Genomic DNA, 24874 nt, shown 5'->3' with positions numbered 1-24874 from the left:
CTGCATCAGATGACCTGGCCTCCACAATCACTGACCTCAACCCAAATGAGATGTTTTGTTATGAGTTGGACCGCAGAGTGAAATGCAGCCAACAAGTGCTCCGCATATGTGGGAACGCTTTCAAGACTGTTGGAAAATCATTCCTAATGAAGCTGGTTGAGAGAATGCCAAGAGTGTGCAAAGCTGTCGTCAAGGCAAAGGGCGGCTACTTTGATCAATTTTAAATATATATTTGTTTAACACTATTTTGTTTACTACATGATTCCATATGTGTTATTTCATAGTTTTGACGTCTTCACTATTATTCTACAATGTAGAAAATAGTAAAAATAAAGAAAAACCCTTGAATGAGTAGGTGTGTCCAAAACTTTGACTGGGAAAAAAAACACAGGCAAATCACTTTTTTTGAACGCACTGGGCCTTTAATAACTTTTTTCCACAGTTAATAAGGCTTCATTACAAGCCTTAGTTCATACTAATTCGTCCTATAGATTATTAATCTTGTGTATAGATGTTACAGAGTAGAAAGTATAAAAACAACCAGTGCAAAATTGAACATGTCCATAATGATAGGGGGCGGGGCGTTTCATGTGCGCACAGGTGCAGGCGGGCAGGTGACCCGTTATAACTGTCCACTTCGAGGTTAAGGAGGGGAGACTACTGTCTACATTTCAACTCTGGAGAGAGATGGAAAGCAGCACACATGTAAGGTTTTCAGGAGTAAAGTCAAGGGAAACAGAGCGTCGATTTCTCGACAAATGGTTTCTTATTTGACCGTGTACGGTGGAAGTGTACCAGCGCCAGTTCTCTGTAATGTTTGCTCGGCGGACGGGAAAGCTGAAATAATTCATAAACTATTACCTTTCTATACTGTCTAAGTTCTGCTTCCCGCGTTCACTTTGGCCAGAAGTGGAGCGGATGAGAGCCCACTGAACAGGAGACGAACTTCAAAAAGACAACAGACGCCCACTCCCTTTGTAGACAAGTTTGCTATTTGTCTTGCACAGGGCACGTGCGGTTCATGTTGGGCAATGGCGATGTCTGGGAGAGTCCGAGCGCTCCTGTTATTGTTGTGGATTTTTCAAGGTAAGATCATTTTGTGCCGCAACTATTCTATTTACCCTTTTGTTTTTTTGGATTATATTAACAAATGACACATTTTCTACTATTTCAATCATTATTGTCGTTCCAGCTCTATGCGTCATTTATTTACACATACAGACTGTTAGGGCACGGTCTTGTGGTATACCGTTATTTTTCACATTTAGTGGTTCTGTGTAGCTTTCAGAAGATGTGGCATTGGAAAATTCCTCAGGCAATTTCACAAATTGTTTATAAGATGTCGAACTGCTATGGCTGTAAGGTAGGCTACCACCTGTTTTATAAATATGATGTAGCCAATGAATACCTAAATCATGTGTGAAGACCTCGCTCTTTAGTGTAGTGTTCTAGCATGACGAAAAGTAGATCTTGGCTCCAAATCTACAGTATTTGATATCAATAAATATATATTGATTAGACATGTGAGATCCACTGTTTGGCCCAAACGCATGTGCATGGTGTTACAATAGTGTTGTAATGTAGTTTGTAGAAATTGCCTCCTGAGATTTCGCCCCTGAAGTGAAAATGTATCTAGTACAGGGAGTAATAAGATATCTACACGTTTTTTAGGTGGCTGTTGTTTTTCAAAGCACAATTGAACCAGGTGTTGGTTTCTTCAATAGTGGAGGGGAGAAAGGTGCGTGTCACTGGCTACGACATGCATCCTTTCACGTGTCAGGACAGTTCAAACTATCAAATTGCATTGTTATTCTGATGGTATTCTGATGGTTTTTAATCAGCTAGATTAAGCCGCAGGCCGATTTGTTTTCTTGAGCGGATGGTTAGGAGACCTGAACATAATTACAAATAATTTGTAGAGTGCAAATTGACTGCAATAACCTCAAACGGATAATATTTTATTAAAAAAATCACTTCAAACCTTGCTAACATTTTGTGTACAATCACACACATCTGTGTGGGAATACTTTGGAAAATATTTCCCAAATAAAAATTGCTTGGTGCTGATTTGCTGGTGTACAGTTATTTTGTTTCTCAAACTTGGGGGGCCAAGTAAAATCACCCGCATGCCACCAGTTGGGGAACAATATAAGCATGTTTTATATTGTAACTTATTTTGTGTTGAGGAAACCCCCATACTAGATTGACTACCAGCAGCAGCACAGTGAGATGAGCATTGTGGTTGTTGCTAAGCTGCCAAGCCCACGCTGCTGAAGTCAAAGGAGGTTGTAATCCTCTGATTTGCCCTGGCGTTTTAACAAGGCGAGGACAAGGTACAGATTCACCGGCCGGCCCGGGTGGCGGTCTTGGTTGATGAGATTAAAACGCGAGTGATGACGACAGACTGGCTAAGGGACTGGTTTCACGTCAGGCTGGGATTAAAATGGCAAACATGGAGTTGGAGTGTGTTCATCATGACACTATCCATTCAGCCTAGGGTAAACCCTGTGTTGTAGGATAGGCCATGGCCAACATGAACTCATCAACTCACAGCATTATTTTACTTCCATCTGTCCTACTTACATAGGATGTCAGGGGATTGACAGCAACCATTGGCTCCTCCAGTCAGAGGATTTATCATCTATGCCGTAGGACAGGACACCTGGGTGGAGTTTGATAAATTAGGATAACAGTATATAAGGGTGGACAACTGAACTGCGTGAGCCAGAAAAGGCATTTCCCGTTTGTTAGTATTAAATACATCCCTCAAATTTAATTCTGGACCTTGAAGTCAGTTCCACTGCTTTGTTCATTCATTTTCCATTCTGCCCCTCTAATCATCGACTGATGTAGACCTTGGACACTAGGTGGGAGCAATTCATTATCAGGTAAAACAGAGAACTAGCAGTACTCCAGACCTCTAAGGGTAAGATTTGAGTACTCCAAATCAGTCCTTGATTAGAGGGGAAGAATGGGGGGGGAGGGAGGAAGAGAGAAACAGGTTTAGAGGTCAGATATGAATTTGAGGGCTCTAGGTGAGGGATTTTAAAACCTCTCCTCTGGGACCCCCAGCCGTTCCATGTATTTGAACTATTCCACAGCTAGCAAACCTGATTCAACTTGTCAACTAATCAAGTCCTTGATTAGGTAAGTTCAGGGCTACAACACAGTTGTGAGACGTTTGGTGGTCGCAGAGGATAGGTTTGAAAACCACTGCTCTGGGCTATCAGTTATAACTGTTCAACTCGGCCCCCATAACGTTCTGCAGATGTCAGACCCTGATACTACAGTTTGCTGCTAGATAAGGAAGGTGATTACACTGTTGCTAGTTTATGAGTGTGTATGGGTATATCTCTGTGTGCTTAATGCGAGCACATGATGGGGCCTATTAAATGCTCACCCAGCTGAAGTTGTTGCCTCCTAACATTAACCTAGTCTACTGTCAATGGAGAGCTTCCATTTACAAAACAAAATGTCATTAAAGTTTTCATTCGCTTTTTTCATGTTTTTATCACCATTGCTATGCTCAGATTAGGACCGAATGATCTGTGGAATTGTATTTCATACCCAAGCTATTTAGAGGGAGAAATAAAAAATTCCTGTTTCTTTGTATTATGTTGCTACTCTGTGTTAGCCATTAGTGTCTCCTGCCACTGTATCTGTACCTTGTGGAGGAGCAGGCGTTAATGTGATCTATAAGCTTTGTTTTTCCTCGCTGGGGAGGAAAAGCAGTAAAATTAGGCTAGGGGGCTATTGGATTCAGGAAGCCTCTTGTCAATAAACACACTGACAGGGTTGACAGCTAGTGCAAATGTCACACTTAAACTGGCCAATTAGGCCTGACAGAAGAAATATGATAATAACATTGCTATGTGACAGTTTTCTTTGTTTGAGACAGCTGATTCCACAAACATTATCTCTATGTAAATACACTGTTAATGATCGGTTAGAGAACAACCTCAATGAACAATTCAGAACGTGAAGCATTATATTTGTCTTGGTAAAATGTATTTTATAACATAAGGAAGTGAAATTTCATCACCAATGTGCATTTTCACCCACTCTTGGCAGACCCACTTCTTCCTGTCAAACCATAACAGGAGATATCCTGAAATATGTGAATTTGTTGGGTCCATGTGATCAATTAATCACTAAGTAGTGCTTTATGGTAGGCAAAACTCTTTGGTATTAAAGTTGATCTAACAGTAGTACTGTCCCCACCCCCAGAGGTTTTTACTTGTGTTCACTATTGTCTAAATGTGAATTTAGCAAAATCACATGTGTTCCATAGTAACAGTGGTGGCGGATGGCCAGTACCTCGGAGTTGGCTCCTCTCTCAGCAGAGATCATTAGCAAGGCTAGTGCCAAGCTAGCTGTGGCAATTTATTATTATTGTTATTTTATATATCTATAACCCCCACAATGCAGCCAGGATGTGTAGCACCTACAGTCAATATTTCACCTCATTAATTCCTACTACTGACAGTGAATGGGCGAATATGTTACTGAGTTTTAATATTTGAAAATCTATTGTAATATAGACTCCTGTGTTTCTTTCCATTCTGTTTGTTGTTTGAGCTCCCTTCAGAATAGCATACAGTAACCTTTTATACACTGTCAATCTGCTGATGGGTCTGACCTGAATTAGCAGCAAGACAAAAGTAGCCTACAATGGTTGTTTAATGGGTTGAAAATGGGTCTGTCTTCGTGGCACAATAATACTCAAACATACAAACATAAATCACTGTACTGTATTTTACTACGGTACAGTGTGACTCTGGGGAAGGAAACAGAGCGGTTCTGATGATGAAGCTGAGTGTGGCAGTGAAGCGAGCTGAGGCACACAGACTGCAGTTAAGGTGGCGGTGTGTGTGTTGCCACAGCTGCAGCTTGACAGGAGCACTTCACCACCAACACATCTCCATCTAGATCCTGTTCTCATGTGACTAATGATGCAGGGGTGGGAAGGTGGAGGAGGGCAGGCATCAGGCGGGGGAGGTCTGGTATGGGAGGGAAGGGAGTAGGAAGGCAGGGGAAGGTAGGTGGGGGGAACGGAAGGCTTAGGTGGCCAGTGAGAGGAGTTGGAATACAGGCCAGTGAGGCCACACCACTATCACCCCACTCTGCCAATTACTGATGGAGACAGTGGAGGCTCCTCAGTGAATTTCATAAAAATTGGAAAACATTTAAAGTTACCATTTTTAGATAAAGCTATATATTCTAATCAAATGTATTTATACAGCCCTTCGTACATCAGCTGATATCTCAAAGTGCTGTACAGAAACCCAGCCTAAAACCCCAAACAGCAAACAATGCAGGTGTAGCAGCACGGTGGCTAGGAAAAACTCCTTAGAAAGGCCGAAACCTAGAGAGGAACCAGGCTATGAGGGGTGGCCAGTCCTCTTCTGGCTGTGCCGGGTGGAGATTATAACAGAACATAGCCAAGATGTTTATAAATTACCAGCAATAATCACAGTAGTTGTCGAGGGTGCAGCAAGTCAGCGCCTCGGGAGTAAATGTCAGTTGGCTTTTCATAGCCGCTCATTAGGAGTATCTCTACCGCTCCTGCTGTCTCTAGAGAGTTGAAAGCAGCAGGTCTGGGACAGGTTGCACGTCCGGTGAACAGGTCAGGGTTCCATAGCCGCAGGCAGAACAGTTGAAACTGGAGCAGCAGCATGGCCAGGTGGACTGGGGACCGCAAGGGGTCCTCATGCCAGGTAGTCCTGAAGCATGGTCCTAGGGCTCAGGTCCTCAGAGAGAAAGGAAGAGAATTACAGAGAGCATACTAAAAATTCACACAGGAGACGACTGTACAACCATTAAGATTAATTGTCAGATTCAACAGAAGATCTCTTTGTTTCTTGGGACCTAGAACAACCATCTCTGTTTTGTCCGAGTTTAAAAGTAGAAAGTTTGCAGCCATTCACTTCCGTATGTCTGAAATACAGACTTCTAGCGAGGGCAATTTTGTGGCTTCTCCATGTTTCATTGAAATGTACAGCTGTGTGTCATCCGCATAGCAGTGAAAGTTAACATTATGTTTTCGAATGACATCCCCAAGAGGTAAAATATATAGTGAAAACAATAGTGGTCTTAAAACGGAACCTTGAGGAACACCGACATTTACAGTTGATTTGTCAGAGGACAAACCATTCAGAGACAAACTGATATCTTTCCGACAGATAAGATCTAAACCAGGCCAGAACTTGTCCGTGTAAACCAATTTAGGTTTCCAATCTCTCCAAGAATGTGGTGATTGATGGTATCAAAAGCAGCACTAAGGTCTAGGAGCACGAGGACAGATGCAGAGCCTCGGTCTGATGCCATTAAAAGGTCATTTACCACCTTCACAAGTGCAGTCTCAGTGCTATGATGGGGTCTAAAACCAGACTGAAGCATTTTGTATACATTGTTTGTCTTCAGGAAGGCAGTGAGTTGCTGCACAACAGCCTTGTCTAAAATTTTGAGAGGAGTGAAAGATTCTATATAGGCTGAAAGTTTTTTTTAAAATATTTTCTCGGTCAAGGTTTGGCTTTTTCAAGAGGCTTTATTACTGCCACTTTTAGTGAGTTTGGGACACATCCGGAGGTGTGTCGTCAAACAATTAATTAAAACACTGTTTTGTAATGAAGGTCTACAGTATCCTCAACAGCACTCTAGGGTAGCACCATGGTGTAGCCGGAGGACAGCTAGTTTCTGTTCTCTGGGTACATTTGACTTAAATACAAAACCTATGAGGCTCATGGTTCTCACCCCCTTACACAGAAATGACAACTTCCGGAGGACGTCCTCAAACATATCAGAGCTCTTGCAGCATTGACTGGCATGTTGTCCACCCAATCAAAGGATCAGATAATTTAATCTATCACTGAAACCATAAGCTTCAGCTAACACTGCAGTGCAAAAAATGTGGTGAGTAGTTGACTCCAAGAGAAAGACAATAGTTTAACATTTTCGAACAAATTAATTTATTCAAAAATGAAGGCGAAGCAAGAGTGGTGGAGAGATTTAATAAGTTTTGCCTATTTAGCCCTGGCTCAAACAGAGGGATGCTATGTTAGCTAGTTGGCTATATCCAACAGAACACTGGTACTCTTCCAAGTCAAGGTAAGCTTTTGGTTTTTACAAATGTATTGCAACCGGGGCACGCTGGTGTAACTGCGTACTGACTATACACTGTAACATTACTGCATAATTGTAGCGGCTTTACTAACGCCTTAGTTCTATTAACTATGTTGCCTATGACATTACTTTAACTAATATGGTGACGACAGTGTAGGCTGTGTGTAGTGGTTATGATATGGTTTGGCTTGGAAAGGTTTTTTCACCTGGTCACATACAGCTGAGATATTGTGCATTGAAGTTCACAAACAAAGGTGAGAGGAAGAGTGTATAGACGGGAGAAGGGATACAATGTGGCTGCTGTGAGAGTGAACTATGTGTGTTCAAGGGTTTTCATTCTGCCGATTCTGTTAAAATGTTTCTTAAGCAGAAGCAAAAGGGATAAACATACCTGAATTTGTCCAATAGAAACTCTTGTTTGCAAATGTTAGACTAATGATTACACTAGATGCAGGCAAGGGTGTGCAAGGCGTTATTGAATGTGTCACTGTCTGTAACATCAAATTTTTATCTCGACCTGTGTGCATCTACTTTGTAAACTTTAATTCATAGGCTAGGTTGTAGCAACCTCATAATGGGTATATGGAAAATTGGAAAATCATTTACAGTAGTAGCCTAAACCTATCAATGTTAAATTGAACTGGGTGAATAAAATATGAATGACAGTCATCCAATCATCCAATGCTCATAAAAAAATAAAGCCCTCCTTGATTTGGCCTCAATTGTTTCGGTTCACTTACTCACATTTTTTAGTATTGACTTTTATGTCGTTTGGCTCAATTTCACTTATCATACAATGCATGTCAGTTGGAGTACTTGATGTCCAGGGGTTAACGGTATCACGGTGTCCAATCATAAATGGCAGATCTCTGAGCAAGCAACGTGCCATTTGCTCCCTGGCTTCGGGTGGTGATTTAGGCCAGGTGCATCCTGGGAAAATAACATGCACTAATGGGGTAGAATCTCCTTTCGATCAAACAGACAAACTGACAGCAGTGTGTGGGCTTCAGGGATCAAAACAATCAATGGAAGATCAAACACATTTTTATGAATCATCCCTGTTAGTGTATACTACCATACATGCCATGAATCAGAACAAATCCACATTCTGCACAGTGTTGCATTTTCTTTTGCAGTTCATCACAATCAGGTTGAGCCTAGTGAGGTGGGAGGCTGTGGTGGTCTAGTCTCAGCTGTAAAACTGTTATTCCCCCTAATGTACCAACACAAACAGCCCTCTGTTAAAACCGAAATCTCTAAAAGCATCTTTCATTGACATTTTAAAATGTCTTGCCATTGATTTCCGAGGCAGGGTATAAAGGCGTGGAAAGTGGTGGTGTGTCCGTAAAACCTGCGTTTATTCTGTCGACTTTGTTGTGCGAGTAGGAGACGGGTTACCGGGTCGAAGTGAAGAGTTTTGTAGTGAGCGAGTGGAAGATTACTTGTTTGTGTGTAATTGTAGAGCGACGTGATCCGGGGGTGTAATAGCAGAGGATGGGTCTGTGGTAGAGAGCTGTTGGAGATTGGTTTGCTCTGTAATGATGGATGATGGGCTTGCTGAGTAAAGCTAGATGGGTTTGTCAGTGGAAAAGGGTAGAAGATGGCTATGTTGGAACAGCGGAGGGAGATTGATGGTTTTGGCTGTGGGGAGATGAGAGATTAGTATTCATTGAGGAGTGCGGGCGAGGCATGCTTTATCCTCTCTGCCGGCTGCAGGCCTCGGGCCAGGTGGATGGGGTAAATCAGGAGGGGTGTGACCTGGTCTTAGAAGGTGCCGTCAGGCTTTAGACCTTACATGACAGGTTTTGTGAGGCTAAGGACCTTCTAAGGAAGCTACTGCAGGGGATTGATCAGCACAGGGGTATGGCTGTTGTCCAACACCGATTACAGCCAGCTAAGTATGCTTCTCTCTCATAAGTGAGACTTTGTGGAAAACTGTTATTCTGGGGTCAAAATTGACTACAACATGTAAATAGGATAATTTTTGTCAAAGTCAGTCTATGCTTAAACTGAGTTTGGAACAGTCGTGCGTCACAATGGGTAACTGAAGGTTGGGTTTTGATTTAACGATGTTCATTTGCCAACTAACATGCGGTGAACAGCTACAATGATTGCACTCTGTCCAATAGCATAGACAGTGAGAGACCTGCTCAGCAGCTCTGAATTTGTTTACATAAGACAACACGTCTTACTTGAGAAATACTGCACCAAACACCTTCACCTGTGAAATTGTGCAACTAAAACATACTCTGCAAAAATCATCAACTCAAGAAATCTGTAATTCACTTTTATCTTAGATTCAATCTGGGGATTTTGAGAAAGGGAAATAGGCTTCTATAGTGCCTCGTGGGTGAAAAACATAAATAACCAAACGCACAATCGGTCAGGAAATATAGCTCCGACTGAAATCTTGTTTTTCTAATAATCAACAGAAAAACACATGCCAATCGGTGTGTTCAGTTTTAAGTGGGATGCAGCTTTCTTCCACAATAGGCTTTTCATTAGTCGTCTGCAGTTTCAATTTACCTCTTAATAAAGACCCCTTACTTCCTAGTTGGACTGACTCCCTCCCTGACAATGTTATCTAAGTCAATAAGGAATTACAGAATATGAACATGTTAGATCTCCGATCAGGGAATTGGATACAACTTGCTCTTCAATTATCCTGTCTCCAGTGGTACGCAATCATGGAAATCAGACCAATAGATTTACAAGTGTCATTCCAGACAAACTGCTTTGCAAATTACCATTGGCTATTGGAATTATCAAGTGTGAAGTCCCCCTGAGTCAAGACATTTGACAATGCTAAGAGCCTTGGAAGTCCTGGTAGATTATATTACTTTTATGGACGTGCAACACAACCTTATTGACTGAATGGAGAATGTCTAATCAAACCAAATACATTTATTTGTGCTGTCATTGGCTTCTAGGAATGTTTCATCAGAGTGATATAATATATATTTGACAACATGAGAAATTAGGTTACATATCGGGGGAAAATAAACAGAATGATTTTTCTTGGATTTTTCTTGGGAGTGAAACTTTTGAGCTTCTCATTTCTATTTCAAGCCCTGCGGTCGCCTGGTTGGCTCTCTAAATTGATGCGCGCAGGGCTGCTTTTCAGAAACCTGCTTCGACCTGATAAGCCCAGTAACCATTGGCATTTTCAGAGGTCTTGCTCAGGCTCCCTTAAAGTATTTTCCAGTTCAGGTGCTAAGATGAAGTCCTAGTATGCACTCCATTCACGTGGTTTGGCATCTACCATACCTCAGGTCCATAAAATATGGAATTAATTCTGAAAATATAGGGACATATTTGTTTGTTAGTTTCAAATCTGAAACTGATGCCATTTTTCTGTTCGGTTGTCTCAAATCATTCTGTTATTGAACAGGCTGTAATTATTCTAAATGGCTTTACTTCTAAAATAATTAACTCAGTGGGTATTCTGCTCTCTGATGCTATTTCTAATGCAGCACTACTATTAGTCCATGTTTTCAATACAGAATGAGGCATCGTACTCAGAGTAGCAGACGTCTCCTTTGTCAGACATGGATCACCAAATGTACGTTTTGGGGTTTTATGATTCAGATGCATACAGAAAGGGTTGTTGGGAATTGATTTACTGGTTCTGAATGTCTGTGGCCAGATCTTTAGGTTCTGTATCATAGTCGTTGGCACTTTCAGACAGGCAGGTTCAGGCCACATACTGTAAAACCAGTGCCACGTTCAGTTGCCAAACATTGCAGATAGAAAGGCCGTGAACAAAGCCGACATGATTCCTTGTTCTGCATGTTGGAAAAAGATGTTTGTTCTACATAACATATTTCCATCTGAACGTTCCAAAACAGTGTGTCCTGCTAAACATGCCCCAGGTCTAGAGGCTTGGGATCTGCATTAACATGAGTCCACCTCTGTGACAGGTGATTGAAGCCCCCCTGTATTCTTTCAAGGGTGCAGTCACACAAACAATTGCACTCACCGAGCATGTCAGTATTTATTGCAGTTTTCATCCACCATATAAATGGAGCAATTGTCTGAAAGCAGATACAGATTGTGGCTAGGCATTCATAGAATTTCTCATACTTTAGTGGAGATCACTACCATATTCATCAGTGCAGCCATGTGCACTGCTATACTAGGATGTCTGGACCTATTGGAAAGGACTGAATCGGTCTCAAGCCACAGACAGCTGGTCAGAATTCTCTGCAGCACTTTACCAGCAATGGATTCTGAAAATTGTATATAAGGTTGTCACTTTCTGTCTCCTAACTTTCAACCAGTTTATTCTCACTCTTCGAGAACTCTTCACATTGTAATTTTTAAAGGTTAATCAAATTCTTTGTTCTAATTTCACACCTGGAGTACCTATCCACAGCAGAAAGTCTTCAAGTAACTTCCATCTCAACCCTTCCATGTCCGAGGCAGCCCGCAATCCTAGATAACCATTCCCTTCGTTGTAATCCATTGAAGCTATTCCAGTGACTTTTTTGGTCTTGTCTCCTTCGCTTATTCTGTTCTGTGTACACCTTCCTACACATACACCAAACCTCTCCTCCTCCTGCCACTCAAAACGACAAAGATGTTCTGTGTACACCTTCCTACACATACACCAAACCTCTCCTCCTCTTGCCACTCAAAACAACAAAGATGAAAGTTAACTTCTTTCTGACACTGTTTTAACTCTTGTTTGCATTTGAGGTTTTGTCAAATTATAATCGGTCATTTGGACTGACATTGAGACTATTTCTCTGTAATAGAGGAGAACTTAAAGGAGAGCATTGTCATATATTTTTGCATTGTAATTTCACAATCTCCATATATCAGCAGTAATAGTGGAATGTTCTCACACCAAAAATATTTTGGGCCCATATAAACATCACATTCTGAAAATGCAGCCTTTCTATTTGACAATTTTATTGGTCCATCTTCTGTTGTCAAATGGGAAAGCTGCACCCTCCCTCTCTTCCATCAGCGTCACTGCGGCGTGGACACCTCCTTGAGCAGAAATAGTGATGTGACGTTTGGCTAATTTGACTGACTGATCATTTTGACTCGTTCAGTCAATAATTCTTTCAACTAATTTTAGTTCGAGTCAGTAATGCCCAGAGCACGCAGGACCCCCTACCGGAGAACCATCAACTGAAAACTTAAGTCATGATTCAACTAGCTTCGTTCACCGTACACTGACTAATAATAATTAATTGATTGCACAGCCTTTTTTTGGTTGGCCCAAACTTAGCTCCAACTTGACTGAATTTGTGCCTACGTTTTTTTTTAACTTAAAATGTTTGCTCAACTTGACGCATATGGTCATTCAACTAGAAAAGGGAAGCTAGTTACAGTGCTTCTGCATAAATAAAATTCAACTTACATATTTGACACATTGACAGATTACATTGTGCATGTTCATTTCCTACAGTAATTAATGTGCTCACCTGGGATTTGAACTCGCACAGGCTCTTGCGTCATGGCATTCAGATCTTCTTGCTACACCAGTGTCTGTCAATTATCAGTTCATCTATTCTCTTTTGATTGACCTATTTCAGCAATTTTAGGTTTTTCTGTATTATCTGATTTTGGTGGGGCATATTACTGTTTTAATGTTACTCCATAATCGCAATGATAAATACAATAGTTTAGTTTTTCTTTAGTTATTTTATAAGATCTGAGATTACTTTTGAAGTGCGAAGTTTAGCCATACAGGTGAAATCCGTTATTGACACATGTTGAATATTAATTACTGTATAAATGAACATGCAGAATGTAATCATGTGTCAAACATGAGTTAAAAGCACTATGCAACCTGGCAGTGTGGTAGCAGGAAAACAAACTGTTTATTTGTCATTTACAGGTGTAGACCTACCGTGACATGCTTACTTACAGGCCCTAACCAACAGTGTCATTTACAGGTGTAGACCTACAGTGACATGCTTACTTACAGGCCCTAACCAACAGTGTCATTTACAGGTGTAGACCTACAGTGACATGCTTACTTACAGGCCCTAACCAACAGTGTCATTTACAGGTGTAGACCTACAGTGACATGCTTACTTACAGGCCCTAACCAACAGTGTCATTTACAGGTGTAGACCTACAGTGACATGCTTACTTACAGGCCCTAACCAACAGTGTCATTTTTAATAAAAAATAAGTATTTGTTGAACAATAGATAAGTGAAGAAAAATAAGAACATAACCGTAGCAAGGTTATATATACAGTGCCTTGGAAAGTATTCGGCCCCCTTGAACTTTGCGACCTTTTGCCACATTTCAGGCTTCAAACATAAAGATATAAAACTGTATTTTTTTGTGAAGAATCAACAACAAGTGGGACACAATTATGAAGTGGAACGACATTTATTGGATATTTCAAACTTTTTTAACAAATCAAAAACTGAAAAATTGGGCCGCCTTAAGTTAATAATTTGTAGCGCCACCTTTTGCTGCGATTACAGCTGTAAGTCGCTTGGGGTATGTCTCTATTAGTTTTGCACATCGAGAGACTGACATTTTTTCCCATTCCTCCTTGCAAAACAGCTCGCGCTCAGTGAGTTTGGATGGAGAGCATTTGTGAACAGCAGTTTTCAGTTCTTTCCACAGATTCTCGATTGGATTCAGGTCTGGACTTTGACTTGGCCATTCTAACACCTGGATATGTTTATTTTTGAACCATTCCATTGTAGATTTTGCTTTATGTTTTGGATCATTGTCTTGTTGGAAGACAAATCTCCGTCCCAGTCTCAGGTCTTTTGCAGACTCCATCAGGTATTCTTCCAGAATGGTCCTGTATTTGGCTCCATCCATCTTCCCATCAATTTTAACCATCTTCCCTGTCCCTGCTGAAGAAAAGCAGGCCCAAACCATGATGCTGCCACCACCATGTTTGACAGTGGGGATGGTGTGTTCAGCTGTGTTGCTTTTACGCCAAACATAACGTTTTGCATTGTTGCCAAAAAGTTCAATTTTGGTTTCATCTGACCAGAGCACCTTCTTCCACATGTTTGGTGTGTCTCCCAGGTGGCTTGTGGCAAACTTTAAACAACAATTTTTATGGATATCTTTAAGAAATGGCTTTCTTCTTGCCACTCTTCCATAAAGGCCAGATTTGTGCAATATACGACTGATTGTTGTCCTATGGACAGAGTCTCCCACCTCAGCTGTAGATCTCTGCAGTTCATCCAGAGTGATCATGGGCCTCTTGGCTGCATCTCTGATCAGTCTTCTCCTTGTATGAGCTGAAAGTTTAGAGGGACGGCCAGGTCTTGGTAGATTTGCAGTGGTCTGATACTCCTTCCATTTCAATATTATCGCTTGCACAGTGCTCCTTGGGATGTTTAAAGCTTGGGAAATCTTTTTGTATCCAAATCCGGCTTTAAACTTCTTCACAACAGTATCTCGGACCTGCCTGGTGTGTTCCTTGTTCTTCATGATGCTCTCTGCGCTTTTAACGGACCTCTGAGACTATCACAGTGCAGGTGCATTTATACGGAGACTTGATTACACACAGGTGGATTGTATTTATCATCATTAGTCATTTAGGTCAACATTGGATCATTCAGAGATCCTCACTGAACTTTTGGAGAGAGTTTGCTGCACTGAAAGTAAAGGGGCTGAATAATTTTGCACGCCCAATTTTTCAGTTTTGATTTGTTAAAAAAGTTTGAAATATCCAATAAATGTCGTTCCACTTCATGATTGTGTCCCACTTGTTGATTCTTCACAAAAAAATACAGTTATAAATCTTTGTTTGAAGCCTGAAATGTGGCAAAGGGTCGCAAAGTTCAAGGGGGCCGAATACTTTCGCAAGGCACTGTAGGTGTGGTTAAAGTGACTATGCATATATGATAAAGAGAGTAGCAGCGTAAAAGAGGGGTTGGGGGGGGACAATGCAAATAGTCTGGGTAGCTATTTGATTACCTGTTCAGGAGTCTTATGGCTTGTGTGGTAAAAGCTGTTGAGAAGCTTTTAGGTCTTGGTGCTCCGGTACCGCTTGCCATGCAGTAGTAGAGAACAGTCTGGCTGGGGTCTTTGACAGTTTTTAGGGCCTTCCTCTGACACCGCCTGGTATAGTGGTCCTGGATGGCAGGCAGCTTAGCCCCAGTGATATACTGGGTCATACGCACTACCCTCTGTAGTGCCTTGCGGTCGGAGGCCAAGCAGTTGCCTTACCAGGCTGTGACGCAATAAGTCAGGATGCTCTCGATGTTGCAGCTGTAGAACCTTTTGAGGACCCATGCCAAATCTTTTTAGTTCCCTAAGTAATATTGATGGTAACTGCAGCTTTCCCACGTCGCCTTTTGCGTATCCTTACGAGGCACCCCACTGTGTCCTCTGTACCTGCGCCTTTCTCTTGACAATAACGGGGATGTTAACGATATGTCCTGCTTGTTGAAGAAAAAATCTTTGTCTAATCCAAGGTGAGTGATCGCTGTCCGGATACGGTGGCAGAAACATTATGTACAAAATAAATTACAAATAACGCAAAAAAATACTAGCACAATTGGTTAGGTGCCTGTAAAACTGCTGCCATTTCTTCCTTCACACACTTTTAAAGTGTGGCGCCATTTTTAAAATATCATTGATGGGGCTCTAGTGGAGCAGGTCGAGAGCTTCGAGTTCCTCTGCGTTAACATGGTCCACACACACAGTTGTAAAGACGGGCACGTCAGCACCTCTTCCCCCTCAGGAGGCTGAAAATATTTGGCATGGGCCCTTAGATCCTCAGTTCTAAAGCATCAACTGCGAGGCACCTGACCGCACTGGGGCTGTGCTCCCTGCCATCCAGGACCTCTATACCAGGCACTGTCAGGAAGGCCCAAAAAATTGTCAGACTACAGCTACCCTAATCCTAGACTGTTCTCTCTGCTACCACACGGTCAGTGGTACCAGTGCACCAAGTCTGGAACCAACAGGACCCTGAACAGCTTCTACCCCACTACATGTTGGAACATTGCTGCGGGGACTTGCTTCCATTCAGCCACAAGCATTCGTGAGGAAAGGTGCCAGGTTTCCTCCAGACGTGATGCTTGGCATTCAGGTCAACGAGTTCAATCTTGGGTTCATCAGAACAGAGAAGCTTGTTTTTCATGGTCTGAGAGCCCTTTAGGTGCCTTTTTGCAAACTCCACGTGAGCTGTCATGTGCCTTTTACTGCGGAGCGGCTTCCGTCTGGCCACTCTAACATAAAGGCCTGATTTGGTGGAGTGCTGCAGAGATGGTTGTCCTTCTGGAAGGTTCTCCCATCTCCACAGAGGTGCTCTAGAGCTCAACCCGGCCGCCGCCCACCACAAAGCAGGTAAACTTTCCTTTTGGTTGGTGGAGTATTATCAACGGTTTATTCCCCAGTTTGCCACAACTGCTGCCCCTCTCCATGACATGACCAGACGATGCCTGCCTCACCACGTCACTCGGACCAGGTTTTCTCGACTCTGCAGCAGGCTCTGTGTGTGGAACTGGTACTCGCCACCCCCAACTTTCAGGAGCCCTTTGTGGTCCGTACCCATGCCTCAGAGGCGGGCCTTGGCGCCGTGCGGTCTCAGATTAAAGGGGCAAGGAGCATCCCGTGACATACATCAGCCAGCCAGCCAGCGTAAGTTACTCAAACATGAGAAACTATTCGATCCTAGAAAAATTGTCTGGCTATAAAATGGCCCTTAATGAATCTCAAGTACTATGTACTGGGGAGGAAATTTACCTTAATGCAGATCATGCCCACCTCAAATGGATGGCCACGGCCAAAGATGGTAATGCCTGCGTCACTAGATGGTTTTTGGAGTTGCAAGCCTTTTCACTTTATCGCGGAGCACAGGTCTGGGAAATCGCATTGGAATGCCGATGCCCTGTCCAGGAGGGATTCAATGGGCCACACTTGTTCCTGTTCCCAAGAAAGCTAAGGTAACTGAGCTAAACGACTATCGCCCCGTAGCACTCACTTCTGTCATCCCAAAGTGCTTTGAGAGACTAGTCAAGGATCGTATCACCTCCACCCTAGACCCACTCCAATTTGCTTACCGCCCCAAAAGGTCCACAGATGACGCAATCACACTGCCCTATCCCATCTGGACAAGACGAATACCGATGTAAGAATGCTGTTCATCGACTACAGCTCAGCATTTAACGCCGTAGTACCCTCAGCTCGAGACCCTGGCTCCCGACCAGCACCCTGTGCAACTGGGTCCTGGACTTTCTGATAGGCCACCCCCAGGTGTAGAGGGTAGGAAACATCACCCCGCTGATCCTCAACACTGGGGCTCCACAAAGGTGCTTTCTCAGCCGTCTCCTGTACTCCCTGTTCACCCATGACTGCGTGGCCATGCACGCCTCCAACTCAATCATCAAGTTTGCAGACGACACTACAGTGGTAGGCTTGATTAACAACAACGGCCTACATGGAAGAGGTGAGGGCCCTTGGAGTGTGGTGTCAGGAAAATAATCTCCTACTCAAAGTCAACAAAACACAGGATGATTGTGGCCTTCAGGAAACAGCAGAGGGAGCACCGTCCCTCCTCGTCCACATTGACGGGACAATAGTGGAGAAGTTTTAAGCTCCTCGGTGTACATGTCATGGACAAACTGAAATGGTCCACCCACACAGACATCGTGGTGAAGGCACAACAGCGCCTCTTCAACCCCAGGAGGCTGAAGAAATTTGGCTTGTCACCGAAAACCCTCACAATAGTTTACGGATGCACAATTTGAGAGTACCTTGTCGGGCTGTATCACTGCCTGGTACGGCAACTGCTCCGCCCACAACCATAAGGCTCTCCAGAGGGTAGTGCGGTCTGCACAACACAACCTGCCCTCCAGGACACCTACGTCACAGGAAGTCCAAAAAGATCAAGGACAACCACCCAAGCCACTGCCTGTTCACCCCGCTATCATCCAGAAGGTGAGGTCAGTATAGGTGCATCAAAGCTGGGACCGAGAGACAAAGGCTGTTTTTCAATCTCAAGGCCATCACTGTTAAACAGCCATCAATAACATTGAGTGGCTGCTGCCAACAAAGACTGTAATAAATGTGTCACTTTAAACAATGCCACTTTATATAATGTTTACGTAATATGTATATACTGTACTCTATACCATCTTGCCTATGCCGCACGGCCATCGCTCATCCATATATTTATATGTACATATTCTTATTCATCCCTTTACATTTGTGTATAAGGTAGTTGTTGTGAAATTGTTGAAATTACTGCACTGTCGGAACTAGAAGCACAAGCATTTCGCTACACTCGCATTAACATCTGCTAACCATGTGTATGTGACCAATAATTTGATTTAAGTTGATCGATAACCTTCTGGTGGGCTATGAGCTTGAGGTGTGTGTGGCAACCCGGGGGCCAGCAGGGAGCTCCAAAGGAAGGAGAATGACCTTGGTCAGCTCCAGAGTGCTAGAGGCCAAGGGGAGTCGACACTATGGACAGCTCTACAGGCACCAACTGGGGCTGGTGTCAACACCAACACTGCCCAGTCCAGGTGCTGCAATCAATTGACACTCAATTGGTCTCACCTGTCCCCCGTTACTCCAAATGTGTATACGTAGAGGTGCAGTTACTCTGGCACTTACAGAGGGTAAGCTTAGACTTCAGAAGAACCGGAGTGCGTATGATGGGCACCTCGATCAGACGCCAAAGAAGATACTAGGCAATATTTGACCCATCTGTCTCTTGCTCTCCCTTTTCTTTGGGCCAAAGGAAGAGGACCCATTCCCAGGCAGTACGCCCCTGGTGTAAGTATTGAAACCCCAGACTCATCACTCTCTGTTTTGTTCATTAACACCGGTGGTCCAAGGAGCCGCCACGCCAGACAGTGACTCACCTGTTATCTGAGGCCTTTCAGTTGTATTTCTCACCAACCTTTTATTAAAGAGAAACTTGTTTGAGCATCACAAAACGGTCTCCTGCTGTCTTATTTAATTGGGAGTTTCACCTCGTGACTCCCCTGCGCTGCCACAATACATTAAGTAACATAATAAGACTATTCCTTAAAGGTGTGGGGTCAGTGCAACATCAGACCAAACAATTACAAGGGCTTGAGTCAGGACTAACTGGTGTATTTGGAAAAACCTTGCATCCCCAGCCATCCCACAATTACTGTTTACTCAAGCCAAAAAAAGCAGTTAATTTATAGATCGCAATCTGGGTCAGGTGGGCATGATTTGAAAGCTTGTGCTATTGTCAACATGACTAGCTAAGTTATAAAATACAATCTTAATGTTAGGCAATTGAGAGAAACGCATTGTATTTTTGGTGCGCATAGAATGGAATCATGAGTGTAGTCAGATGCGTGCAGTCACTGGTGTTTGGCTTTTATTATATAATCCTCAGTCATCTTTAAATACATTTCGTTTTTTTACAGCATTCCCCTTACTCAGACAAAACATTAGCAAAAGTTGCCCAATTACCAGGAAAGATGGGGCCAACTTATTGCGCATGGTGCTTAAGTTCAGCATGGCTGTCAGTCAAACCCATACAGAGCTGTGAAGTGCAGAATCGGAGCTCTGATATGTGTAAGCATGTTACAGTACAGGCATTATGTTCTAATTTAGACGCTTCTATTAGGGCCATTTTCAAACCGTATACCATACCCTTATGTCTCCACTCTCAAAATTGATGGAGAGCAGACCCTACTAAAGTGGGAGTATCAATTCTGCCAAATGTATTCTCAATTTCTGTCGTACATGGCAGCATTTTAGCCACAGAATGTTATGTGCCGGCTTTAAAAATACATTTATATATTGGCAACCTGTTCTCATTCTAAGAAATAAACATTGTTGTACAGTAGACCACTTCAAGCATCTTAACACATTGGACAGGCTAGTTTGCTGTTCAAACAGTTGAAGACTGACAGGAAGGTTTTCATCAGTTCTACTTTGTTAGCTTGCAAATAGTTGGCTAGACTTGAAATCTAAAGATTAGCTGGCTACGTAAAATCTTGAGAGCTTGTTTGAGACCTGTGTTCATTTTCTATGCCTGCTATTGGTCATTATTAGTGGATGTGTGTGGTTAATTTATTTTACAAAAAGGCCTTTTTTTAATAGACTTTAAAGCCAGATGTGTGATTTATTGTTTAAAAAAGCAGCTTAGCTTCCTGGGTGGCGCAGTGGTTTAAGGCAGTGCTAGCTGTGCCACTAGTGACTCTGGGTTCAAGCCCAGGCTTTGTCGCAGCCGGCAGCGACCGGGAGGTCCATGGGGTGACACACAATTGGCCTAGCTTCGTCCGGGTTAGGGAGGGTTTGGCCGGTAAGGATATCCTTGGCTCATCACGCACTAGCGACTCCTGTGGTGGGCCGCTAGGTGTAAGGTGTTTCCTCCGACACATTGGTGCGGCTGGCTTCCGGGTTGGATGCGTGCCTTGTTGCGTTGTTTTTTGGCAGACACATGGCTCTTGTCCTTTGTCTCTCCCAAGCCCGTACGGGAGTTGTGGCGATGAGACACGACAGTCACTACTAACAATTGGATACCACGAAATTGGGGGTAAAAAAAAGCAGCAGCAACTATTTTGATGAAATGGTGAACGAGAATGGCGCCGGAGGAGATGGCTGCCATTTTACAGACCTATTGTGTTTTTTTGCATTATTTGTATTTTGTAAATAATATTTCTGTCAAGGTCTCTTATAACTGAAAAGAGCTTCTGAATTTCAGGACAGCGATTCTCACATTCTCACAGGATTTACTTCAGACACCTGACAAGGCCCAAATCCCCGTCATTTGCAGACCGAGATATCGGGGATGTTGGTCGTGGTGCCTTGTAAGGACCCGGCGGCGAGTGAGTAATCCTCCTCTACCATCAGTCCTATTAGCCAACGTGCTATCATTGAATAACAAAATGGATGAGCTCCGATCAAGAAGGAGCGGGACACTAACCCAGACACTTGTAAGAAATCCTGCTATGCCCTCCAACGAACCATCAAACAGGCAAAGCATCAATACAGGACTAAGATTGAATCGTACTACACTGGCTCCGACGCTCGATGGATGTGGCAGGGCTTGCAAAAGATTTACAGACTACAAAGGGAAGCACAGCCGAGAGCTGCCCAGTGACATGAGCCTACCAGATGCGCTAAATCACTTCTATGCTTGCTTCGAGGCAAATAACACTGAATGAGAGCATCAGCTGTTGTGGATGACTGTGAGATCACCGTAGCTGACGTGAGTAAGACCTTTAAACAGGTCAACATTCACAAGGCAGCAGGGCCAGACGAATTACCAGGACGTGTACTCCGAGCATGCGCTGTGACCAACTGGAAAGTGTCTTCACTGACATTTTCAACCTGTCAAACTGAGTCTGTAGTACCAACATGTTTCAAGCAGACCACCATAGTTCCTGTGCCCAAGAACACTAAGGCAACCTGCCTAAATGACTACCGACCCATCGCACTCATGTCTGTAGCCATGAAGAACTTTGAAAGGCTGGTAATGGCTCACATCAACACCATCATCCCAGAAACCCTACACCCACTCCAGATCCACAGATAATGCAATCTCTATTGCACTCCACACTGCCCTTTCCCACCTGGACAAAAGGAACACCTACATGAGAATGCTAGTCATTGACTACAGCTCAGTTCACCATAGTACCCTCAAAGCTCATCACTAAGCTAAGGACCTAAGCTAAGGAGCTAAACACCACCCTTGGCAACTGGATCCTATACTTTACTTCTGCTATGCTGATCCTCAACACAGGGGCCCCTCAGGGGTGTTTTGCTCAGTCCCCTCCTGTACTCCGTTAACCCATGACTGCATGGCCAAGCACAACTCCAACGCCATCATTAAGTTTGCTGACGACATAACAGCGGTAGGCCTGATCACCGACAATGACGAGACAGCCTATAGGGAGGAGGTCAGAGACCTGGCACTGTTATCCCAGGATATATGCAACCTCAACATGATTGAGATGATTGTGTACTACAGGAAAAGGAGGACTGAACACGCCCCCATTCTCATCGACGGGGCTGTAGTGGAGCAGGTTGAGAGCTTCAAGTTCCTTGGTGTCCACATCACCAACAAACTTTCATGGTCCAAACACACAAAGACAGTTGTGAAGCGGGCACGACAATGCCTATTCCCCCTCCAGGAGACTTAAAAGATTTGGGAAGGGGTCCTCATATCCTCAAAGTTATACAGCTGCAACATCGAGACCAGCTGACTGGTTGCATCACTGCCTGGTATGGCAACTGCTCGGCCTCCGACCGCAAGGCACTACAGAGGGTAGTGCATACGACCCAGTACATCATTGAGGCCAAGCTTCCTGCCATCCAGGCAGGAAAATACCTTGTGAATATGCTGGAGGAAACCGGTACAAAAGTATCTATAGCCACAGTAAAATGAGTTCTATATCGACATAACCTGAAAGGCTGCTCAGCAAGGAAGAAGCCACTGCTCCAAAACCGCATAAAAAAATGGACAATGACCCCAAGTATACTTCCAAAATGTGGCAAAATAGCTTAAGGACAACAAAGTCAAGGTATTGGAGTGCCCATCACAAAGCCCTGACCTCAATCCCATAGAATTTTTTTTGGCAGAACTGAAAGTGCATGTGAGCAAGGAGGCCTACAAACCTGACTCGGTTACACCAGCTCTGTCAGGAGGAATGGGCCGGAATGGGCCAAAATTCACTTAACTTATTGTGGGAAGCTTGTGGAACTAGCTAACATTGCGTGACGTGTGTACAACACCCGTTGAATATGGCTGGTGCCAGTAAACTTTTGCAAAACAGCGTAATGAAATTGTTGCCAGCGGAGCTGGTTAAGCTGTTTTCATGTTATCCAGAGTTTAAACAAATAATCGTCCAGAGCGTCAAGTGTGCGCCTCGAGAGCCACACGAGATGGTGAGGCTAAAGCTTAGGGTGAAGGTGTGAACAATGCCGAATGGGTGTAGGTAGACAAAGAAGAGCTCTTCACTAGATAGGCAAGGCAATTTCCTCAAAATTGAGTTTACAAATGTATCAACTTTCAAAGCAGAATTACTTTCCCATTGTTCTTCAAATACAGTGTATGATATACCATTTTGTAGCTGTTCTGAGTCTCTCCTTTTATATAAATGTAAAAAACACCATTTCAAATGTTGCTTCATAAGACCGAATCCAGGTGGTGAGTCATCCAAATTCAGCAAAAAAAGAAACAACCCTTTTTCAGGACCCTGTCTTTCAACGATAATTCTTAAAAATCCAAATAACTTCACAGATCTTCATTGTAAAGGGTTTAAACACCGTTTCCCATACTTGTTCAATGAACCATAAACATTGAACATGCACCTGTGGAACAGTCGATAAGACACTACCATCTTACAGACGGTAGGCAATTAAGATCACAGTTATGAAAACTTAGGACACTAAAGAGGCCTTTCTACTGACCCTGGAAAAACACCAAAAGAAAGATGCCCAGGGTCCCTGCTAATCTGCGTGAATGTGCCTTAGGCATGCTGCAAGGAGGCATAAGGACTGCAGATGTGGCCAGGACAATAAATTGCAATGTCTGTACTGTGAGATGCCTGAGGCAGGACGGACAGCTGATCGTCCTCGCAGTGGCAGACCATGTGTAACACCTGCACAGGGTCGGTACATCCGAACATCCCACCTGCGGGACAGTTGGAGGATGGCAACAACAACTGCCCGAGTTACACCAGGAACACACAATACCTCAATCAGTGCTCAGACCTTCTGTAACTGAGCTAAACGACTACCGCCCCGTAGCACTCACTTCCGTCATCATGAAGTGCTTTGAGAGACTAGTCAAGGACCATATCACCTCCACCCTACCTGACACCCTAGACCCACTCCAATTTGCTTACCGCCCAAATAGGTCCACAGACGATGCAATCTCAACCACACTGCACACTGCCCTAACCCATCTGGACAAGAGGAATACCTATGTGAGAATGCTGTTCATTGACTACAGCTCGGCATTCAACACCATAGTACCCTCCAAGCTCGTCATCAAGCTCGAGACCCTGGGTCTCGACCCCGCCCTGTGCAACTGGGTACTGGACTTCCTGACGGGCCGCCCCCAGGTGGTGAGGGTAGGCAACAACATCTCCTCCCCGCTGATCCTCAACACTGGGGCCCCACAAGGGTGCGTTCTGAGCCCTCTCCTGTACTCCCTGTTCACCCACGACTGTGGCCACGCACGCCTCCAACTCAATCATCAAGTTTGCGGACGACACAACAGTGGTAGGCTTGATTACCAACAGCGACGAGACGGCCTACAGGGAGGAGGTGAGGGCCCTCGGCGTGTGGTGTCAGGAAAATAACCTCACACTCAACGTCAACAAAACTAAGGATGATTGTGGACTTCAGGAAACAGCAGAGGGAACACCCCCCTATCCACATCGATGGAACAGTAGTGGAGAGGGTAGCAAGTTTTAAGTTCCTCGGCATACACATCACAGACAAACTGAATTGGTCCACTCACACAGACAGCATTGTGAAGAAGGCGCAGCAGCGCCTCTTCAACCTCAGGAGGCTGAAGAAATTCGGCTTGTCACCAAAAGCACTCACAAACTTCTACAGATGCACAATCGAGAGCATCCTGGCGGGCTGTATCACCGCCTGGTACGGCAACTGCTCCGCCCTCAACCGTAAGGCTCTCCAGAGGGTAGTGAGGTCTGCACAACGCATCACCGGGGGCAAACTACCTGCCCTCCAGGACACCTACACCACCCGATGTCACAGGAAGGCCATAAAGATCATCAAGGACATCAACCACCCGAGCCACTGCCTGTTCACCCCGCTATCATCCAGAAGGCGAGGTC

General features: G+C 43.9%; 1 protein-coding gene across 1 annotated transcript in view; it reads left to right on the top strand.

Annotated features, from left to right (window-relative positions):
• The first annotated feature begins 600 nt into the window (after window positions 1-600).
• Window positions 601-24874, top strand: part of LOC110503970 (endothelial cell-selective adhesion molecule) — a 68884-nt gene continuing 44610 nt past the window's right edge. The window contains exon 1 of the mRNA XM_021582660.2: window positions 601-1086. Coding sequence (XP_021438335.2) covers window positions 1032-1086 — 55 coding nt within the window. The 5' untranslated portion in view covers window positions 601-1031. The remainder of the gene's footprint in view (window positions 1087-24874) is intronic.

The sequence above is a fragment of the Oncorhynchus mykiss genome, chromosome 24 (genome assembly GCF_013265735.2).
Source record: "Oncorhynchus mykiss isolate Arlee chromosome 24, USDA_OmykA_1.1, whole genome shotgun sequence".
NCBI lineage: Eukaryota > Metazoa > Chordata > Actinopteri > Salmoniformes > Salmonidae > Oncorhynchus > Oncorhynchus mykiss.
The sequence above is the reverse complement of the archived record's forward strand: the minus strand, read 5'-3'. Positions and strand labels throughout refer to the sequence as shown.